The sequence below is a fragment of the Camelus bactrianus genome, chromosome 9, assembly GCF_048773025.1.
Source record: "Camelus bactrianus isolate YW-2024 breed Bactrian camel chromosome 9, ASM4877302v1, whole genome shotgun sequence".
In the NCBI taxonomy this organism is placed as follows: domain Eukaryota; kingdom Metazoa; phylum Chordata; class Mammalia; order Artiodactyla; family Camelidae; genus Camelus; species Camelus bactrianus.
Window position 1 is genome coordinate 45,423,375 of NC_133547.1, and position 23,043 is coordinate 45,446,417.

Here is a 23,043-nt window from a genome sequence, read left to right on the forward strand (position 1 = left end):
CAAAAAGGCTCCTCCCTCAAAGCGACTGCAGGTGAAGTAAGAACTTACCTTTCATTGGCTCATATATTCTTAAACCCACTCAAAGGCAAACCTGTAAGAGGCTTGCTTATAATAGGCTTAACTGATTGTTTGCTTAGGGAGATAAAAGCTTAACTACAAGAGGAATTAAAACATGTTTTTATATCTAGGTTATCTTGACTAGCAGGAAATTATCTCCAGCTCATTTACTCAAAACAATAAAATCTAAGTCAAAACACATTCAGTATCCTGCTGTGAACCTAAAACTGCTCTTTTACTTTTTAGTAAAGACTATATTTTTAAAATACGCGACGTCTAAACCCAAACATTAATTATTTCACTGAGTCAGTCAGCGTTTGTTGACTGCCTCCCACGGGCCAGTCCCTCTGTTCGAAGTTAGTGACATCACAGGGAATAAAACAGGCAGTCCCCTGCTCACGTGGAGCCCACCGGATAGTAGGGGATGGCACAACCACGTGGGAAAATGACTGCTGCTGTTGTCACTGCTGCTTATGAGAAGGATGTGACAAAGGGAGTGTTAAAGGGTGTCATCGGGAGCTCTGCTCTGATGGATGAGTTTCCTGGACAGGTCGGGGGAGGAAGTACGCTCTGTACAGAAGAAGTAAGATGCGAAGGGTCCTGGGATGGAAGACAACATGAAACGAGGCCAGTATGGCCAGAAGGAGAGAATGAGGGACAACCTAGGGCAAAGTGAGGCTGGCAAGGAAGGGAGGGACCAGACCTTGTAAACCAAGCCATGCTCAGGATTGTGTTTTTAATTAACAAACACCAGGAAGTATTTTAGACAAGAAGAAACATAGGAAGATTGATATTTCAGAAAGATCACTTCGGCTGTAGTGTGGATGGCGAGATAGGATGGCGACATCATGGGGCAGAGTGAGTGGATGGCTGGGGCAGAGGTCCAGGTGAGACGGCATGGAAGAGGGTGATGATGTCGGCCCTGAGAAGAAGTGGGTGGATTTGAGAAATACGTTGGCAGGAGGATTGGCAGGACTTGATCAGAGGTGGTGAGGGAAGGGGATGACTCCTAGGTTTGTGTCTTGCACAAGGAGCTGGAAAGGCAACTCTGGAAGCACACCAGGTGTGTGGGGGAGGGCCACGAGTTCAGTTTGGACATGTTGACTGAGATAACTTTCAGAGTGCCGAGAGAGAGCAGGTAAGGGGCTCAGAGGAGAAGTGAGAACTAGAGGGAGGAAAGGGCAGGTCATCTATATTTGGTGGGGATTAAATCCTCCTTTGTGGAAAGAAGATAAGTAAGAGGAGACGAGGGCGTGCAACTGAGCCCCCAAAACTCCAACACCAGGGCAGGTGAAGGAGGGTGAGCAAGCCAAGGAGTAGCTGTACTGCTCAGAGAAACCCAGAGAGTATGATGGCTTGGAAGCCCAGTGGAGGATGGCTTAAGAGGGAGAGTGCGGAGGAGAGAACCACATTCTGCTGAAAGGTCAGGTAGGGTGGAGCCTGGAAGAGGCCTGTTGGATTTAGCAACAGGAGGATCATTGGACCTTAAAGAGAGCAGCTTTTGAGGACTGATGGGGTGGATTAAGGCAGGGAATCGGAGGAAAGGAAATGATGACATTATTGAGATGATCCTTTGTAGAAACCTGGATTTGCAGAGAGGTGAGAGTGCACCTCTGGATTTGCAGGAGGGAGGCATGAGATTGCAGGGGCAGGAAAACTTGAACAGATATAAAAGCCAGTGAGAAGGGGAGGGTATAGCTCATGTGGTAAAGCACATGTTTAGCATGCACAAGGTCCTGGATTCAATCCCCAGTACCTCCTCTAAAAACAAATGAGTAAACCTAATTACTTCCTGCCCCCTCAAAATAATAATAATAATATAATAATAATAATAATAATTTTAAAAAACCAGTGAGAAAGAGGGAAATCAATCATTTACTGGAATAAATAAATCCTGGAAGAGGAGAGCCCAGCCCTGCAGAGGGATTTGCCCCTGCTAAGAGGGTGCAGAGAGGAAGATGCTGATGAAGGCAGGATGCTGGTTCATGGGCACGCGGGTTTCCGGCAAAGCATCTGCAGGGGATGGGAAATTGAATATTTAAGGAGAGTGGTGATCATTGGAGATGCCCGTGAAGAGAGAATAAAGTACCAAAGAGGCGTAGGAGACCCGCAGGATGAGGCTGAGGGCCCACCTGAGGTTGGGCATCGTGAATCCATGGCAGAACCAGCTTGCCATGGGCGGTCCTGCCTCCTGCTTCTGAGGCCACGTGAGTTGAGTCACGTTCCTGAAGACACTCTCCTCAGTCGCCCCAAAGGATCGATGTCTGACACCACCTCTTCCTTCCACAGACAGTGCTCTTCTGGACTTGCGAGAAGTATCCCGACCCGAAGGACTGGCGGGTCTTCAGCAAAGCGTTCCTGCGCCTGGTGAGGAAGCTGCACAAGTGCGTGAGCCAGCACTTCCTGAAGCACTACTTCGTGCGCAAGGGCAACCTCCTGCAGTACGCCAGCCCGGCCAAGCTGGACGCCGTGGCCCAGAAGCTGGCCTCCTTCCTGAAGGACCCCCGGATCAGCCTGCCTTGAGGCTGCCCTCCCTGCCTGGGAGGCTCGTGGATACAGCATTCGGGCTTGACCTCACTCTCTGTGGATCCGAGGCCAGCATCCTGCCCAGGAAAGAAACAAGGGACGGCAGAAGAAATTACATCAACCCGTAGCACTTCGGGGGGTGGTGGGGAGGACTGTGCTCCAAGACGTCTGGCCCAGGCCTCCCTGGAGCCAAGCAAGCATTTCTGGCCCCACGAGCTACCTCTCTTGGGCGGCCCTCACCAAGCCTCCCCAGGCTGTAGATTGTGAACTGATGACAGTTCTGAATGTATTTTCCCTTGCTCAGGCTCTGATTGTCTGATGGGGAGGATGTAGACCAGAACCCCTGAAGGCTAGGCATCACGCCTGCTGTCCAGGAATGGTTCTCTAGCCCACTGACCATGGGCTCGTTATTTTTCCATTTGTAAAATGGGATTGTTAATGTGCCGCCCTCAGAGCAGGGCTATGAGCCTCCAGGACTGCACTGCCGCCCTTTCAAGGGGAAGGCGCTGGATCTACACAGATGTCCATTGGTTTAGTGGCCGGTGTTTGCATCATCAGTACCTTCGCCACTGGCTCGGTGATTACGTCTGAGGGGTTAACATGCCTGTGTTGCCCCTGGGGCCCTCCAGTCGTAAACGGGGGTTCAGGCTTGTGGCCCTGCTTCCCGGGTGTTCTCTAAGAAGGGAGGAATGGTTCTGATGAGGTGTCAGTCAATGGTGAAATTGCAGCGACCCCCATGACTGCCCTTCCTTGCTTCCCATGCCGTGGGCCAGGGATGGGACTGCCTTCTGTTTATGGAATGAACTGGGTACTGTGATCTGCACGGAGTGACTTTGGTGTTGCTCACCTCTCAGTTCCTTCCTGTGCTCACTTCCTTCGTTCACTCATTCACTGATACATGTGTGCTCTTCAGGCCCTGGGGATGCAGCAAAGAGCAAGATGGACAAGGACTTACCCAAGGTGGATGATGCCTCATGGTAGAGACAGGAAATGAACAGCAGACCAATACACATGATTGTTACAAACTGTAGCACGTGCTCGAGCAGAGTATTGGAATAGAGCCACAGAGAGATCCCTGAAGGATGAAAAGGCAAACAGCTGAAAGGGAAGGAAAGGGGGCCGAGGGCAGACTTGGAGGGGCCGGCATGAGTCAGGTCACTTGGCCTTGTAAAGCTGGTGAGGAATTTGTATTTTACTCTGAAATCAAAGATGTGACGTTTGACCTCATCAGAGGCAGAAGGGTGCTATGATTTGATGTGCATTTTAAATGCCCGTTCTAGCAACTGTGTAAAGGGGGTCTGGGGACCCATGCGAGGATGGGGACACTGACGGCCCTTGAGCCCACCTGTTCTGAATTTCGCTGCGGTCCTCAAGGCCGCACATCCTGTGAAGCACGTTGACCAGGAGCTGCGGGAGTTCTCAAGAGGTCAGTGGTTTCTTCTGGCACTTATTTATGCTTCTCCCTAATTACTTAGAACATTTTCCCCAGACATATAATTTCTAAAGGCATGAACTGCTGATTTTTTTTAAGTCACATTTGAAAATGAAAACAATTATTTTTACAAAAATGTTGTCAGCAAGTGGTGGGGTCTTTGGACTACCACCTAGGAAATCATGGTTTTAAAAAGTTGAACAAACCTACAGTAAGTTTGTAATTTTTGAAAGCATGAAATGATGAGCAAACCAGTATTTTGTTGGGTCGTCAAAACCTGCATTCAATTTCTCATGTTCCTAGATCTTGGGAAATACAATTTTTGAGAAGGCGGCAGGTGTGTTTTTTTAATGATGAAACCACTGGAAGCAAGTTTTAAAACAGCTGCACAGGCACAGAATGAGACAAAGTGAAAGCTGACTGCCTGTACCGTTGGTTTGAAATGTGTGTATGTGTATGGAAGGGAGTGGGACTGATAAACTCCACAGTCTGATTCCAGGAGATTCTTGCCTCGTTTCCCTATAGATTTGTGTTTTTTGAAGGGAAGTAGGGCTTTTGGCAGATTCCTGGGCATTCCTAAAGCTGGCCAGCAGAGGGCAGCAGGGGACTGCATATGAAAAGAGCCAGGTTCCCACCCATAATCCCCAGAGCCCAGCAGGTGTCACCCTCTCCAGCCCATAAGTTGCATCTGGCTTCTAAAAGGGGATCAGGGACAGGATTTCAACTGATGCTAAATTGTTGGCCTTTCCTGCCATTTTGGCCAAAATTACAGTCTTTCTGATTAAAGCTCAGATTTAAAAAGGGAGTCTATGAGAGGATAGTCCATCTATTCTGTTTCCGGGACTGACTGCACAGCTCTGAAAAGTCTGATAATATTACTCCTTTATTTGGGTCAGCTTTTTTTTTTTTTTTTTTAATTCTCCAAAAGCCCTTTCCATTCATTTCCACTCTTCTAGACCCAGGACTGTGTTTTAGTGGAATGATGGGCATTCAGATGCTGAGACTGATCTGCTTGTATTTGCATCCCAGCTCTGACAAGGTAACTGCGTGCCCTTGGCCGGTTGTTCAACCTGAGTCTCCATTTCTTTATGGGCATTGTTATGGGCTGAATTGTGTCCCACTCCACCCCCTACCCCCGCCCCCAAATTCAGGTGTTGAACCTGGAGCCCCCAGTACCTCAGAATGCGACTGTATTTGGAGCTGGGGCATTTAAAGGGGCAATTAAGTTAAAATGAGGCCGGAGGATAGAGTCCTAATCCAGCAGGGCTGATGTTTAGAAGGGGAAGAGACGCCATGAGCAGGCGTGCAGAGGAACAAAGGCCGCCTGCAAACCAAGACAAGGACTCAGGGGAAACCAGCATTGCCAGCACCTCGGCCTTGGGCTTCCAGCCTCCAGAACCGTGAGAAAGTCATTTTCTGTCGTTTGGGTCATGCCGTCTGTGGCACCTTGTTATGGTGAGCCTGGGAAGCTAGTGGCTTCTAAGCGATTCTATACCTCACCACTTTGATGGGGGAGACGGACAGAATACTGGATGTAAAAGGCTCTTCATTTACACCTGGCACTCAGTAGCCGTTGAATACACGTTCAGCGTTTTAGAAGTCTGCTCCTCACGTCCACTGGTCCACCCCTGCCATTTCCGCCAACTACCCCTACTGCACAGATAAATCTCTCGTAAAGGAATTGGAAACCATCACAAGGAAAACCTGCGCAAAATTCCACCAGCTATTCCACAAACCCATCTTTTCCTTTGTCTCTCTTGCTGCAATAGGGGAAGCATCTCTCCTGATTTTTCCATGTGCGATGGACTGGTGCCTCCCAGGCGCTCCGGCCGTCTTACCACGTGTTTCCTATAGCATCCTCCACAGCTTCCCCCTCCACCACGTGCCTCTCTCTCCCCTTTCTCTCTCCGGCTTCCCGAGTTACTACATACATCCTTATCTCCTCACACTTCTTTTATTGTAAAAAGTCTCATACATGTGAGAGTCTACACTGTTTCAAGAATTATAATAAAACAAATACCAATATACTCACTATCTGGGTGAAAAAACAGAATTCTCCTAGGTGCCCCTTCCATTCCCTCGCCCCCTCCCTCCCTGGCATAGATAATCATGATGCCAAATGTTCTGAGTCATCCTGCTGTTTTTCTGTAGTGCTACCACCTGCCGTGTCTCACTGAACCTCAGCCTCCAGCAATCGTGAGGTGCATCAGTATTTCATGTCTAAGAAAGAAAAAGCGCTGTTAAGGCTGATGACAACACACAACTGCTTATAAGATGCATCCTTATTTTAGAGAGATTAAAAGGTGAACAAGTGTATTTTAGAATCAACAAAATAATGACCTGCATCCATCCTGATGTCTTTTTCATTTTGTCTGGTTTTAAGTTTTATGTAAACGGAGCCAGACTGAATGAAGCCTTCTGTGATTTGCTTCTTATGTCCACAGTGTGCTTGTGAGACTCTCCCCTGGGCGGCTGTGGTGTGTTCCTTTTAGCTGCTTTACACTATTCCAGTGTAAGATTATGCCAGTTTATATATTTATGTTACTGCAGTTGTTGGGCATTTGGGTTGTTTCTAGCTTCAGTGTTCTGAACTGTTTTTATGCATTTTTTTTACGCATGTCTTCTGATGCACTCAGGTCTTTTAAGGGCCTACACATAACAGTGAAGTTTCAAGGAATAAATGTATGTTTAAATGTATGAGATAATGTCATCATATTTTCTGAAGGGATAACAGTGATCTAAATTCTTCCTTTTACTGTTAGTGAATTCTCAGTGGCTTTCTCGATTATAATGGAGCACATTTTGTGTCAGGTTTAAGAAACTTTTCCTATTTTGTTCTCTAAAGTTTTACAGTCACACCTTCCACCAGAGTTAGGAAGTGCCCTCTATTTTTTCTATTCTATTCCACTTCAAGCATAAATTATTCTTGAAAGTTTGGTAAAACTGATCTAAGAAGCCAGGTGGGTCTTGTGTTTTCTTTCACAGAAGATCTTAAGCTATTCATTTATTTTCTTTTAGGGATAAAGGATATTCAGGTTTTCAATTTCTTCTTGAACTGGTGGTGTCAATTTGTATTCTACTAGAAATGTATCTGTGTAATCTAAGCTTTCAAATTTATTGACCAAATTGTTCATAATATTTTATTATTATCTATTTTAAATGCATGCGTCCGTGCACATCTTTCTTGATAATCAGAGACTCATCAAAGAAGATTAGTTTTGTTGATCCTATCCATTGCAGACTTGCTTTCTGTTTCATTAATTTCTGCTCATCTCTCTCTGTCCCCCTATTTTCCTTAGCTTTATTCTGATGTTCTTTCTATAACTTCCTAAATTAGTGCTTAGCTCAGAAATCCTCAGCTTTTCTTCTTTTCTAACTACTTAAACGTCCTGGTCATACCACGTCAGTGGAATTTTACAAGGGTTTTGGTATATTTCACAAGTTTTCATCTTCTTTCAATTCTGTTTATTTTCCAATTTCTACCATGACTTCCTCTTTGACTCATGAGGTGCTTAGAAGTTTTTAAAAAGTCTTGTTTTTGTATATTTCATATATATTTCATATATTTCATATTTATTGGGTTTCCTGGTTATGCTTTTGTTACTGATTTCTAGCTAAATTGCCTCGTTAAAAAAAAAGTGGTCTGAAAGTCCTCAGTCCTTTGATACCCCTTGAGGCCAGCTTTTTAACCTAGCATTTCTGCACTGTTCTATGTGCATACAAAGAAGGTATGCAAGTTTAGATGCAACGTTCAAGAAATGTCAGTTAGATCTCACACTGCTCAAATTTTCCATGAAACACAGATTTCCTTTTGACTGCATTTTCCACCATTTACTGAGAGAGTTGTTTTAAAATCTCCCATTATGAATGTGGATTTTTCCATTTCTCCTTATCATTCTGTCAAACTTTTACTTGGTATATTTTGAGATGATATTGTTAGGGACATACAGGTTTAGAATTTTTATGTCTTTCTATTTAAAGATGCTATCATTATAAGGTGACCTGTTTAAAAACTCTTGTACACATTTTGCCTAAACATTGATTTTTGTCTGGTGTTAATACAGGGACACCACTTTGTGCTGGTTACCTCTTGCCTAGCATATCTTTTTCCATCCTTTACCTTTCAGTCTATCTGTGTCTCCATGTGGTTGATAAGAGTCTCTTGTAAACAACCGATTTTCTAAAAAATCCCATCTGACAGTTGAGGGCTTCACTTCTAATGCGTAGTCCATTTACATCTGTTCTGATGAATAATGCATTTGGATTTATTTGCTTAGCTCTTGTTATACACTTTCTACTTGACCCATTTCTTCCTCTGCCTTCCTTTTACCCTCTAAAAAAGTAATTTTTTTTCTTTTTCTTTTTTTCATCCTTTTTCCCCCTTACTAGTTTGGAAGGCTCATATCCCATCTCTGTCCTTTTAATAGTTGCCAAGGCTATTTGTACATATAGACTAAATTCTAGAGTTAAAAGTCAACAACACCTTTACCCTCCTTTCTAGCAAGATAGGCTTGGCTCCTGCTGGGCCCCCTCCCATGGTACCTACTGCTGTAACCCAGGATTTTGGTTCTAGCCTGTCTGCCATCCCCCCACCCCCCACAGACAAACACATATATAAATGGGTATTTTATTAATATTTTATAAATAATATTTTATAAGTATATATTATAGATATTTGTTTTAAGTGTTACATTATAATTTTATAATATTATATAAATATTCTATTTTGTAAATAATAATTATTCTTTTCTTATTTTACTTATATACCTGCCACTCTGTTTACTCGCCATTTCTTCTGAATCTCAAACTTCCAGGCGGGGGGTCATTTAGCTTCCGCCTGGACTGCATGCTCCAGCATGTCCTGTAATGAGAGGACTCAAGGGTCAGCTCTCTGTCTTTATTTGTCCAAAATTGTCCTCATTCACCTTCATTCTCGAGAGTTCCTCTGGGTGTTCAGTTTTAGGTTCCCACCGTTTTTCTCAGCAGGTTGAAGATATTTTCCACTCTCGTCTGGCTTCATGGTTGCTGTTTACAAGTCAGTCTTTGTCAGGCTGTTGTAGACAATTTGTGTTTCTTTGTGGAGTGGCTGCCTTCTCTCCCCCGCTGCTTTTCATTTCTTCTCTGCCCTCTCCCCGTCCTCCTTCCCCTCCTCCTTCTCCTTCCTCCTCTTCTTTTCTCTCTCTCTCCCCTCTCCCCTCCCGTCTCTCTTTTTCTTTGGATTTGTTAGGCTTCCTAAATCCAAGGAATTATCTCCAGTATTTTGGAAAAATTATCAGCATTTAACACTGAATGTTGCCTCTTTCCCATTCTCTCCCTGTTCCATTCTAGAAGGAAATGCAATTTCAAGGTAGAGTGTATCATGCTACCCTCTGGCCTTTTAACTTTTATAATTGGCATATCTTTATCACTCCGAATGGCATTCTCAATCATTTCTTTGGCTCTGTCTGCTAGTTGAATAATTCTCTCTTCAGCTGCATCTTCTCTAGTGTTTAATCCATCCACTGAGTCATACATTTTTAGTGTTATGGTCCTCATTTTCAGTATTTGGTTATTTCTCACACCTGCCTGTTTTTATTCTTTAAAGTCTCTTATTCCTGCTCATGTTGTTAAGCCTCTCTTCTTGTTTAAGCTAACTAAACATAATTATTTTATACTCTCCATCTGAAATGCAAATATCCAAAATCTTTGGTTGTTTTTGCTGTCTATTTTTTTTTGTTTGTTTATTTTCTACTGATTGTCAGTCATAGAGCTTGTTTCCTTGTATGTTTTGTAAATTTTTAAGGTGAACTATTCATTTTTGCTTGAAACTTTGTCCGTGAGAATTTTTTGAGGTCTGGATTGAAGTTGTTTGAGGTACCTAGAAAGGATGTTCTTTACATTCTGCTGGTTATCTGAGAGTATTGCCAAACCAAAACCATTTAAATTAAATTTAAATGCTTGAGATTTTTCAAGCCAACAGACAGATGAATTCGGACAGAAAATCTGAGGCTGGGGGGAGGACATAGCTCAAGTGGTAGAGCGCATGCTTCACATGCAGGAGGTCCTGGGTTCAAGCCCCAGAATCCCCATTAAAATAAATAATTAAATAAGTAAACCTACTGCCCCCCCCCAAACCACTAAAACTGAAAAAAGGAAACATTTGAGGCTTGCTTATGGTTGCAAATCCTGGGAGGATTGTTTTCCCTCCACCCAGAGCCAAGGTCAAGCCAAGCTAATTGCCTTCTTCATGGCAGATTTATTCCTATTCACTTTTATTCTGAGGATATAGCCTTCTGAGCTCCAGATGTATGCAGGAGAATACCGCTAGGCTTTGCTCCGTGGTATTATTTCATGATCATGATCTCATCCATCCCCTAGACTTGCACAGCAGCCAGTGGAAGGCCTGGGGCTCCAGGAGGCAGCATACCCTTAGGTAAAAGCGATCTTTGTTCACTCATCCGCCAGGGTTCCTAGTTCAACTTCATTATTGGAGTCTGTGGATTTATTGCTTTCATTCTATCTCAGGGAACCATTGATAAAGCTTTTAAAATACAAACATTTAACCCAGCATTTGAGCTTAGTTAGGAGGGTCATCGGAACACCTAATCTGCTGTACAACTAGCTATAGAGCCCAGCCCAAGCCAGCTGGAAACTTCCTTCAAACATCAGCTCAGTTGAGGCTCCTGCCCAGCCCTACACGCCAAATCCAGGGCCACTTCTCTGTCCTCATCTTGCGCAGCTTCCGCCCAGTCTACCTCTCCTCCTGTCCCACCTTCTCTAGCTTCCTGTGCCGCCTCTCTCTTGCTTCTTGCTGTGCTCCTTCCTCGTCTCCCTTCTGGCTCCTTCTCTGCCCACCCCTAAATGCTACCATTCCTCCCTCGAGGCCTCAGCCCTGGGCCCTCTTCTCTTCAGACTCTACACATGCAGCCTAAGCCATTTTACCCACTGCTGTGGCTCCAGATCCCACCTACAATCCCAGGATGTCCCAGTGCATAGCTCCAGCCAGGCCGTCCCTGGGAACTGCAGTTCATCCCTGCGGAACACCTCCAGCTGACGTTCCACAGGCCGTTCCAACCTAACAAGTGTCGCCCCTGCCCCCAGAGTCACGTAATCCTTATCGAAAACGCCTCAAGCTCATACTCTGCTTTTCCAGGTCAGTCCTCAGCTCCCAGCCCTGCAGTCACATCTGGTCTCACTCACACTAACACCCAACGGCCCTGGATGAGCCGGAGCCCCCTCCTCTCTAAATCTATCTTCCCCTCCCTTTCCCCTTTCTCGCACTCATCTCCAGTCACACTGCTTCCTTCCTTGTCCTTCCTAGAACACTCTAAGCATGGCTCCACCTGAGGAACGTTATACTCACTTCCCTCTGTCTGGAGACCTTCCCTAATGTCTTTGTATAAAATGGTATCCCTGGTCCCCATCCCCTCCTCACCCAGTCCTGACATGTTCCACACTCCTTCTCTGCTTTATTTCTCTCCATATCAGTTGACACCACCTGGATACTCTATTTAACTATCTATCTGTCTGTCTGTCTATCTGTCTGTCTGCCTATCTATCTATCTATCTATCTATCTATCTCCACCAGAGTGAAAGCTCCATAAGGAAGGGACTTTTACTTACATTTTCAAGGTTGTATCTTTACAACCCCAGGCACATAGTAAATGCCCAATAAATAATAAAAACATTTGCAAAACTTTTTCAAAAGTTGACCATTCAAGTCTCAAGTTTCTTGGACTTTGACTATGCATTAGGGTCTTTCTTTCTTACTTTCTTTCTTTCTTTCTTTCTTTCTTTCTTTCTTTCTTTCTTCCCTTAAAAGCATTCGAATCACAGAATTTTCTAGCTTGAAGAGATAGTAGAGGTCTTTACCTTTAGAGTAAAGGACACTGAGGTTCAGACAGGTTGAATGACTGTTGGGGTGCAAATCACAAACTTTGAGGTAGTTTGTAATTGAAAGTCTAAAATGCTTTTCCTTTCAGAAATCCTTGAAGTTTCTCAAATACAAACCTAAGAAATGTAAGAAATGAAGTCTAAATCAGACTGTGGCCAGGCATACTTTTTTGGTGATTCTATCTGTGCCCTCTGCTCTGACTCAGTGCGCTCACCCTCCACCCTGTTTCCTTTTTCCTGGTGTCAGGACATCAGCGTGGGTGGGACCCCTTATGGGAGATGGGGACTTGTTTTTGTTTCTTCCCTGTCTCTCTCTCCCTTTCTCTCCCCAAAAAAGAATTAGAAGAATCCTGTCACTTCTTTTCTCTGAATTTGAAGTGTATTGGTGGGTTTAAAAGACATGGGATTGTGGAAGAATTAAGAGAAAGAACCCTAATGGCCACAGAAAGATCCTGAGTATCTCGTGGGCATCTCCTTCGCTTTACAGCTGAGAAGGCAGAGGCCAAAAGAGATGAGGGAAAATGATTTGCTCAAATGTATTATGCCCCAAACTGAACTCCCGATTTCCCCTCTCAAACCTGCCCTCACCTCCATAAATGGAATCATGATTCAACCATTCGCTTCAGCCAGAAACCCCGAAGTTGTTCTTCAGCCCCTCCTTCCATCACCCAACACTTTCAATCCACCAACAGACCGTCTTAGCTCTGCCTTCTAAATATAACCCAAGGATGAGTCCCCACACCCTCCAAGTTGTCCCCACCCCAGGCCAAGTCATCCTTTGCTCCTTTCCAGACTCTGCAGGGATTTCCTAATTGGCCTCCTTGTACCCACTCTCACCACCCCACCTGATCCCACCAGTCTTCCCCACACAAGAGCTGGAGTGGTCTTTCTCACATGCACATCAAATCATGTGTTTCCCCTGCTCCAATCCTTCCAACAGCTTCCCACCACTCTTAGAAAACACCTGAAGCTCCCTTCCATGGCTCACAAGACCCTCATGGTCTGCTTCCCCCTCTCTCTGCCCTCGCCCGCTACTATTCTCCTTCACTCCACGCCAGGGACAGGGACTCTGGCTCCCTAGTTTTGTTTCAAACACACCAAGTTCATTCCTGCCCCAGGGCCTTTGTACCTGTTGGCCCCTCTGCTCAGAAATCCGTTGCGCCATGTGTTGACACAGCCCACTCCTCCCTGGCCAGTCTAACACAGTTAGCACCCCATTGCTCTGCCCTTGTCTTGCTTTACGTTCCCCGTAGTGGGTTGCCTGGTCCCCTGTTAGGATGTAAGCTCCGTGCCGACCGAGAGTTGCCTTGCTCACTGCTGTATCTCCCGCATCCAGAGTGATGCTGGTGAACGGCAAATGTTCAATGCGTATCTGTTAAATGGATGGAAGAATGAATGATTTTGCTCCCTGACAGGCATCTGCTTCGTGGCAGGGCCTGGATCTGAACCCAGGTCTTCTGACTCTCAGGCCAGGCTCGTTCCCCTACAAAGTAACATTTTGAGAGGTTGAAGAATCATATCTATAGAGAAAGAGAAATTACCTCTGGCTCCAGAAGCTTTTTTTCCAGGAAGGGCCTGGCTCCTCTCACAGTGCAGGGCACAGCGCGGTGCAGCGGCGCTGGGGTGCTCACTCATGCTGCAGAGGGGCCGCAGGGCACCTCAGCCTCCCGCTGCTGCCAGTGGGGGTACGGCCACCGCATATTCGTTGCAGTGCTGTTGGCCGAACACAGCTAGCTCAGCTGTGATCCAACACATGAGTTTTGTAGACTGTGAGCAGCACACACACATGCACACGGACACGCACACACACACTTTGCATTTAAACAAAGCATGTCAGAAAGGAGCTCAGGTTTTCACCCTCCCTTCCTGCCAAGCCTGGGGACAAACAGTAGTGGGCTTGGCAGAAAGTCTCTGAGTCTAGACCCTTCGTTTCCGCCCATTCAGCCAGCTTTATTTTTGGCTGTTTGACTTACTTTTGTGAGCTTGTATCTTCTGTGTTCAGAGTTGGGAACCTATGAGTCTCCAGTCAGGACCCTCCCCTTGAACACCGGTACAAAAGACCAGGTCAGAGTGCTCCAGGGAAAGAGACTGTCGTTGTAAATAGCAAAACGCCTGGACAAACCAACGCAGAACTCGTGCTGATCAGGTGAAATGGCACAGAGCGGTGTTAGGGTATTAGGTCCAGCACTCAACACACTGCGTGCTCGCTAGAGAGTGCCCCAACGTGTCCTTTCAGACCTGGGAGACCAGCCCAGCAAGCCAGGCTGCCCTGGGGGAGGAAGGCACCGCTTGCGACATTTGGGGGTGGGGGCTGGGGTCACAGGGAGCTGAGCTCGGGCTCCCGCGCCTCTTCCCGTCCTCACAGCCGCGCAGGCGGGCCCCTCCTCTGCTCTTCCTCTTCCTCTTCCCTCTCCTCTCCTCGGCCCACGTGGTGAGATGCGAGGGGCATCACGAACACTCCCTGCCCTTGACTCTCTCTGTCCAGGGGCTGCCATTAGTTGACTGGTGCCCTTGGTGACCAGGACCCGGGCTCTTAAAGGAGTGATAAAGAGCAAGAGAAGGGGGAAGCGGGCGCACTGCGGTTCAGCGCAGGAGTCCAGGGAAAGCCCTCCGCGGGCTGGGCGCGGAGGGGATGAAAAGGACCGGATCTGCGGGCGGTGGTCGTGGCGCTGCGGTTCAGGGCAGCAGGGGGCGCCCGCGGCTCCCTCTCGCGGACCTGCCGCCGCAGCCCGGACTCTGGGGAAATTCCGCCCGCCCGGAGCCAGCCAGCCGCGGGGGGCAGCCCGGGACACTGCGGACCTCGGCGCCGCTCCGCCTTCGCCCGCGGTCGCGAGCGCGCAGCACCGGCTCCCAGCGGCCCCACCCAGGTCCTGCATACTCGGGGTGACCGTCCAGCTCACTCAGTGCCCAGAAAAGCTGTTCTGATCCGCAAAGCTGACCGTGCTCCCTGGGCCCCTCTTTGCAGTGGGGATCGTTCATTGCAAGAGCGGAGGCCTGGCCACCCCAGCACAGACATCACTGGGTCCTGCGGACCCATCTGTGCCGCTGCAGGGCCCTCAGTCGCCTTCCCTGCAAGGATAGAGGGGCCGCAGAAGACGAAAGAAAGCTGCCGTACTCTCGTAGACCCCCTTTCCTTACATAATGTCTGTAGGAAAAGGAAGGGGGAAAAAGTAGAAGCCGGAGGCGTCCTGGTAGGAGGGTAGAGGAGAAACTGGGGGGTTGTTCCAGGAAAGGGCGCCAAGATGTGCTGATAGTTTCGTTGCTCCGAGCGCATTTTGGGGGTGCTTATTTATCTCCCTTTGAGGTAGGTAGGCATCATCAACCCATTTTGCTGTTGAGCGTTTGGAGGCTGAGGGAGAAAGAGGAACTCCCCCACGGTCACCCTGCTGGATGTGAACAGAGCCAGGTTTTGTGCATTTGTCCTAATGAATTTCTCACAGTACAGGTGACAATAGAGACACGTGGAGACACCGGGCTAGGACCTGGGTTCCAAGTGGAAGCCTCAGCCCTTTCTGCTGTCTCTGCTGCCAGAGGAGCCCGAAGGAACCAAGGGAGGGGCCTGGCAGGAAGGGAACCACACCCTCTGATCTTGACATAGGACACTCCTCACATGGGCATGGGTCAAGGTCCTCAGGGAAGGGGGGATGGGTGGAGTACATGGGGTGATGATGGGAGAGAACACGTTCTTAGAATTTGCCCTGGGCCAAAATTTTCTAAGTGTCACCTTTGAACGCTATAAAAGAAAAAAATCCTCAAAACTCACTTTCTCTGGGGTTAATCATTCACTCTCTCCATAGGCCAGATGACCTTTGCCATGTGGTTGGGGTTTTGTTTGCTTTTCTTAAAAGTCCTGGAGTTTGTAATTGGACCAATGTCCTCTCAGGGAGGAAGAAAGGAATTTGGGGTCCAGGACAAAACTTGGTTTTCTTCCTGCCCTCCATCTTCCAGGAATTCGGAAACATTTTCTCAGTGAGAGTGGTTGTTTTTTGTTTTCATTTTTAAATATATCTTTATTTCTCAAACCCAAAGCTTTATTGCATCAAGTTCTAACACATTGCGCGTTGACAAGTGATTTCTCCTGCATCACATAAGAAGGTCGGGGACCATTACACCAAAGAGGAAACCTCACACATCCTAGGCACCACTAAGAAATTAATATTTCAAAGACTATGCAAATATAGAATGAGAAAAAACTTCCAACTTAGTCTAATTTGTATCTTTTCATCTATAGTAATTTGGAAATTAGTGGGTAAAAACTTAATTTTCCTAAAGCAGCTATTTTTTTTTATTCATTAAAAAAAAAAACTAACAGCTGGCTTGAGTTTTAAAACACCCACAGAGCCACATAATTTAACAACTTCCTCTTTAGTGGATGATCTTCTCACCTTCCTGTGCAAACACACATGAACAGTCTGCACCAACTCAGGACTCAGAATGAATTGATTGTCAATAGCTGTGGCCCTGGGGAGAAGGGTGCTATGTGGAGGAGACCCTAGGAGGCAAAGCACACCAAAACCAAAAAACAAATGCAATCCCAGCCACCACCCATCCTGCACCTGATTCCTTTTAGGAGATTTCTCTTATCTGGGTGGCAGCTGAGTTGACCAACAGAGATCATTTTCTGTTTCCTTATCCTGGTCCCCTAATCAGCTTTGCACTTCGAGGCAAGATCAGCTCAGGGTTGTTCTATTTTAACATTTCAATCACCTAAAAGCTCACTGACCTCCCTTAAGAATCAGGGAGGGCAAATTGGCTGTGTGACCTTGGGCAAGCGACTCAACCTTTCTAGGCCTCAGATTCCCCTTCTGTAGAGAGGGGTGCTCCGGGGTCCCCTCCAAGGCCAGTGCTCTGCACCCCGCAATCCTGCAGGCGGCCGTAAAAGGCTCCCCAGCTCTGTTCCACTGACTATTTTTGGCTCAGTGATTAGAGGGCTTGTGGGCCACACCTAGATCTCTGACATTCTGACAGCTGGCCGGGCATTTGTCCTAGATATCCTGCTGGGCCTGCAGCCTTCACACGCCCCGAGCAGACGCAGCGTCCCTCCCCTCTGCCCCTCGACTCGTCCCAGCCTAACCCCTCTGACTTCCCCTTGTCCCTCCCTGGCCTGGGAGCTGGGGGTCGATACCATCTTTGCACCTTGCTGTCCTTCAGTCTCCATATTCCTTCAGTTGTTGAGCCCTGAAGAGGCTGGTCTTGTGTGAAGTGCCCCTCTTCTCCATAGTCCCCAGACTTCCACCCGTTCAGGCCCTGCCACCTCCCACAGGGGGGCTTGTTCCTCCTGCCCTGGCACCCCCAACAGCCTCCCTGCTCTCACCCTCCGCTCTACCCAGATGGACTGTCACTACAGGGTACCACTGAGCCACGACTCTGGCCAGCCTCTCCCACTACAGACACTTGAATGGTTTCCTGGGCCCAAGTGAACAAACTCTGCCATCTGGGACTGCCCACGATAGAGGCCTAACCTAATGTCCCCTCCACACGCCCCCTGCGCTACAGCCCAACTCAGCGTCCCTCACATAACCAGCTGTTCTTTTTTTTTTTTTTTAAGAAAATTTTGTTTAAATTATTTATTTGGGGAGAGGGAGGTAATCACGTTATTGATTGATTGATTTAAGGGCAGTACTGGGGACTGAACCCAGGATGCTAAGCACACGCTCTCCCACTGAGCTACCCTTCCCCCTCACAGGAAGTTCTAAATACTTACTGTGCATCCAACGTTGTGCCAGACACTGTTGGACTACAAAGGCTTTACAATTATTTATTGATTCCACTAGACAGTTATTTCCAATCTATTTTCTTAAATTTTGCACCCTATCAGTAAAAATTTTCAGCATACATATCCAGTATATACATATATGTTTATTATTAACAAACTTTACATATGTACTGTTGTAGTAGCATATTCGTAATTATAAAGCATACACAAAAAAGACATTTTAAAAGGGTGATAAACATAAAATTAACAGCATTTAGAAAATAATTGTATTTACCACTGAGTTATACTCTCCCCCCGTCTCTCCCCCCACAGCCAGCTGTTCTTTGTCCCCCACACTCTTCCTGTTCTGTCTGGAACACACACAGCTTCCATACCTGCCCAGGAAGAACAACCTTTTCACCAGGGCAAATGATCTTTCTTCCTTGAAACTTTCCAAGAGGTCCCCATGAAGGATCAGTTTCTCATGGATTCCCTGGGTCACCAAACATTTATTGAGTGTCAGCTGTGCAGCAGGTTCTGTTCCCGGCACTGAGAATTCAATGGCAGATAAGAGTGAGTTCCTGCTCACAGAGAGCTTCCTGTTGAGGGTGACAGAATGCAGACGAGAAAATTTGAGATGCTAATAATTACAATGGAAGAGTTCTTGGAGTCGCTGGCTTTGATTACAGTCTACTTGTAACATGCTTATTCTTGAACAAATACTGCCTTGTAAGCCCTCTGGAGGAAGAATCTGAGTCTAATTTATCTTTGGAACCTCCAGGATGCCTAACATCATCCCATCTGTGCGGTGGTCCCTAGGTGTGTGTTTGTGAAAGGAATGAAAGGAAGAAAGCAGGAAGGGAGAAAGACAAGGATTTGGAAAACATTTAACAAAGACCCCTGGCCAGCAGTGGAATGCCTATTACTAGATTTATTTATTAAACTCAGAATCCATTCTTATCTTGCATTTGTCAACCTTGCAATCCCTAGAGATGGCTTTTGGTGTGAGACCTTCACTCCAGGTAGGAGAGGTGACATAGGGCAGGGGAAGGGCACTGTGCAGACCCAGGATTTTGTCCCTGCCTCACCATGTAATTGTTGAGAGCTTTCGAGCAAGTTCCTTAATCTCTCTGAGCCTTAGTTTCCTCAAAATGGGATCATAAAACCTGCCTCCCAGAATTGGAAAACCAAATAAGACGGCATGTGAGAAACTGTTTCTTAAGCTAAAACAAAGTAACCCATAATCTTGACATCAATTCAGGACTATTCTAGGTCCTCGTGCTGGCTTTGTTTGGGGAACACTAAGGCAGGTTGTCTGAGTTCGTACTCTTCCTTAAAGTATGTCCTCCTAGGATTGTGCCTCTTCCAACCATTCGGGGCTTGTCACTTCAGGCATAGAAGCCACACCACCGGCTTCCCTAAAAAGCACGCCCCGTACCTCCTGCTCCCAGAAAAAAACAAAATGAAGTCATCTCTTGCCCTTTGCTGTGATTTGCTAGAGCTGGTACGTGAAACATGGCTTTCCCACACCCTCTGCTCACCAAGCACAGGTTGCAAAGACCCTACAAACCTCTCCCTTACCTGCTGCTCCCTTCCAACACAGCCTCAGACTCAGTTTTACATCTTCTGTGCCTTCTAGAATTCTCTCATCCCTGCAGCCCCCATGCTCGTTCCCCTGAGGTTGGAATGGCAGGGAATGACTCAGCTTGCCCAGATACTGCAGCCAGAATCAAGCCTGAAGCACAACATCTCTCCAGCAAGATGTGATTTCAGTAGGGTGACCGATGGGAAATAAACTTGTCCGGTGCTTGTCCAGAGTTTCCTGATGGGTTCTAGCATTTTAGCAGAAGTTCCTGCAGCATCTTGAGATGTGATTCCATTTTAAAATTAAGTCGTCTGGGGTGGGAGGGTATAACTCAGTGGTAGAGCACAAGCTTAGCATGCATGAGGTCCTGGGTTCAATCCCAGTATCTCCATTAAAGCTAAATAAATAGACCTGATTACCTCCCTCCCCACAAAAGATAAAATTATAAAAATGAAATAATATTAAGTCCTCTAAAAATGGCTGTTGGCCATTAAGATCTGCTTCTCTGATGAAGTGATATAAGCAATTGCTTGGTATCAAATACCCCTCCCGTTATTTGATATTCACTGAATTGAAAGACGGTGTGAGATACACAAAAATACACAACCTTTAATTAGCGTACTTCTCATGAGTGTGTTTTTGGCACATTGCCCACTCCTCCCGAACACCTCAATCAACAGGACCCCAGTGGGGGTGCCTCCCGAGATCCTTGTCTCTGCTTCTCCCGTAACACACGTACTTCTTTTGGGAGGGTGGGGCTGGGAAGGAGAGAGTCTCTCAGATACGTGGTTTAATGAAGTTTCAGGGAATTAGAGAAAATAGAATTGAAGACTGTGGCAATCTTCGTTCTCACTCCTCCACTCACACCTCCCACTGCTTCCTGGGAACATGGTAGCATACCTTACCCTCACTGTAGAAAAGAAAATCACAAGAAAAGTAATCACGTGGAGAGCAGGCATTGAAAGAGTGGAAGCCTTTTCTGTTGCGGGTGATCTGAACTCTGAGTTACCTAGAGTTAACTGCCAGGAACTGAACTACAGCTTCCCTGCGCTGTGAGCTCCCATTCACTGCTCCAAGGGGGTCCCAACAGCCTCTGGCTTTGAGCAGGATTGCACCTGGATTTACTTTCTCTCCAGGAGACACAGAATGTCACTGCCATCACCATCCAGGGATATAAGCACAGAGCCAAGGGAGAGTTAGTGAGAACCTTGGCTGATAGGACCTTCCACTGAGGGTCTGGACCTGTGGCTTAACTCTCTTCATTAATACACGGCAGGTCATTGCACCTGAGACTCAGTTTACCCATCTGTAAAAATGAGCCCGTAATACATACTTCATATGACTGTCGTTAGGGGAATTTCATGAAATGTGTGTGAAAGCACTTTGTATCAGAAGAATAATACAAGGGGGAGGGTATAGCTCAAGTGGTAGAGTGCATGCTTAGCATGCACGAGGTCCTGGGTTCAATCCCCAGTATCACCTCTAAAAATAAACAAACAAACCTAATTACCTACACTCTCAACAAAGAAAAAAATAAAACAAAAAAAACTTAAAAAAAAAGAATAATACAAATGCTAGTTACCATTGTCACAGAGATAACACACACACAAAACATTTAATTTTTAAAAACTTTATTGTAGAAATTAACATACAGTGAAATTGACTGGTTTGTGTGTGTGCGTTTGTGTGTAGTTCTATGACTTGCAATGCGTATATAGATTTGTGTAACCACCACCTCAGTGGGAACATAGAAGAGAATCACTGCCTCATTCGTTCACTAAAGGACTTTTAGTCATGCTGTATTATTATTGTATCACTATATCCAATTTGCCAATATTTTGTTGAGGGTTTTGTATCTGTGTTCATGAGGAATGTTGATCTGTAGTTTTCTTTTCTTGTACTTCTTTGTCTGGTTTTGATATCAGGGTCATGGTAGCCTCATAAAGTAAGTGAGGAGTATTTTTTCCTCTCCTATGTGCTCTTATTTCTTCTTGAAATGTTGGCTAGAATTCTCCAGTGAGACCATCTGGGCCTGGATATTTCTATTTCAAAGTATTTAAAAACTGTGAATTCAAGGTCTTTAATCATTATAGGACTATTCAGATGATCTATTTCATCGTGACTGAATTGATAGTTTGTGGTTTCTGAGAAATGGGTCCGTTTCATCTAAATTGTCAGGTTTGTGTGTGTAGAGTTGTTTGTAGTAAACCCCCTATCATGTCCTAATGGCCATGGGCTCTGTCGTGGTATCTCTTATTCCTGATATTGGCAGTCTGTGTCTCCTCTCCTTTTTTTTTTTTTTTTTTTTTTTTTTATTGAGTTATAGTCATTTTACAATGTTGTGTCAAATTCCAGTGTAGGGCACAATTTTTTAGTTATACATGAACATACATATATTCATTGTCACAATTTTTTTTTCAATGTGAGCTACCACAAGATCTTGTATATATTTCCCTGTGCTATACAGTATAATCTTGTTTATCTATTCTGCACATGCCTGTCAGTATCTACAAGTTTTGAAATCACCCTCCACCCCCTTGGCAACTACAAGTTTGTATTCTATGTCTATGAGTCTGTTTCTGTTTTGTATTTATGTTCTTTTTTTTTTTTTTTTTTTTTTAGATTCCACATATGAGCAATCTCATATGGTATTTCTCTTTCTCTTTCTGGCTTACTTCACTTAGAATGACATTCTCCAGGGACATCCATGTTGCTGCAAATGGTGTTATGTTGTCATTTTATGGCTGAATAGTATTCCATTCTATAAACATACCACCACTTCTTTATCTAGTCATCTGTTGATAGACATTTAGGCTGTTTCCATGTCTTGGCTATTGTAAATAGTGCTGCTATGAACATTGGGGTGCAGGTGTCATTTTGAAGTAGGGTTCCTTCTGGATATATGCCCAGGAGTGGGATTCCTGGGTCATATGGTAAGTCTATTCCTAGTCTTTAGAGGAATCTCCATACTGTTTTCCACAGTGGCTGCACCAAACTGCATTTCCACCAGCAGTGTAGGAGGGTTCTCTTTTCTCCACAGCCTCTCTGGCATTTGTCATTTGTGGATTTTTGAATGATGGCCATTCTGACTGGTGTAAGGTGATACTTCATTGTAGTTTTGATTTGCATTTCTCTGATAATTAGTGATATTGAGCATTTTTTCATGTGCCTTTTGATCATTTGTATGTCTTCCTTGGAGAATTGCTTGTTTAGGTCTTTTGCCCATTTTTGCATTGGGTTGTTTGTTTTCTTCTTATTAAGTTGTAGAGCTGCTTATATATTCTGGAGATCAAGCCTTTGTCAGTTTCATTTGCAAAAATTTTCTCCCATTCCGTAGGTTGTCGTTTTGTTTTATTTATGGTTTCCTTTGCTATGCAGAAGCTTGTAAGTTTAATTAGAACCCACTTGTTTATTCCTGCTTTTATTTCTATTGCTTGGGTAGACTGCCCTAGGAGACCATTTTTAAGATGTATGTCAGATAACGTTTTGCCTATATTTTCTTCTAGGAGGTTTATTGTATCTTCTCTTATATTTAAGTCTTTAATCTATTTTGAGTTTATTTTTGTGTATGGTATAAGGGAGTGTTCTAGCTTCATTGATTTACATGCTGCTGTCCAGTTTTCTCTCCTTTTTAAATTAGATGTTTATCAATTTGATTGATCTTTTCAAGGAATTGTCTTTTGGTTTCACTGATTATTCTCTAAAATTCTTCTGCTTTGAACTTTATTGATATCTACTCTTATTATTTTCCTTCCTTCTGCTGGCCTTGGATTGATTTTTCTCTTTCTGTTCTAGTTTCTTTTTTTTTTTAACTTTCTTTTTTTTTCATTTAAAATTAAATTTTTTAATTAAAAATTTTTTAACTTTCTTTTTTAA

The 23,043-nt window shown here is 45.3% G+C and overlaps 1 protein-coding gene and 2 long non-coding RNA genes across 12 annotated transcripts in view; 1 reads left to right on the forward strand and 2 right to left on the reverse strand.

Moving 5' to 3' along the window:
• Positions 1-23,043, forward strand: part of MAB21L3 (mab-21 like 3) — a 261,064-nt gene that overhangs the window by 53,058 nt on the left and 184,963 nt on the right. For 8 of the 10 annotated variants that reach the window (XM_074370260.1, XM_074370258.1, XM_074370261.1 and 5 more), the window contains exon 7: positions 2,347-4,009. In XM_074370260.1, coding sequence (XP_074226361.1) covers positions 2,347-2,580 — 234 coding nt within the window. In that variant the 3' untranslated portion in view covers positions 2,581-4,009. The other 2 variants (XM_074370264.1, XM_045505950.2) reach the window with 2 other exon arrangements.
• Positions 1,913-2,489, reverse strand: LOC141578640 (uncharacterized). Its single transcript, XR_012509198.1, has 2 exons — positions 2,190-2,489; positions 1,913-2,070 (listed from the first exon to the last, which is right to left on the reverse strand). It is a non-coding gene; the product is annotated as an uncharacterized LOC141578640 (long non-coding RNA).
• Positions 2,525-14,797, reverse strand: LOC105079496 (uncharacterized). Its single transcript, XR_012509197.1, has 4 exons — positions 13,861-14,797; positions 13,429-13,600; positions 3,431-3,499; positions 2,525-2,660 (listed from the first exon to the last, which is right to left on the reverse strand). It is a non-coding gene; the product is annotated as an uncharacterized LOC105079496 (long non-coding RNA).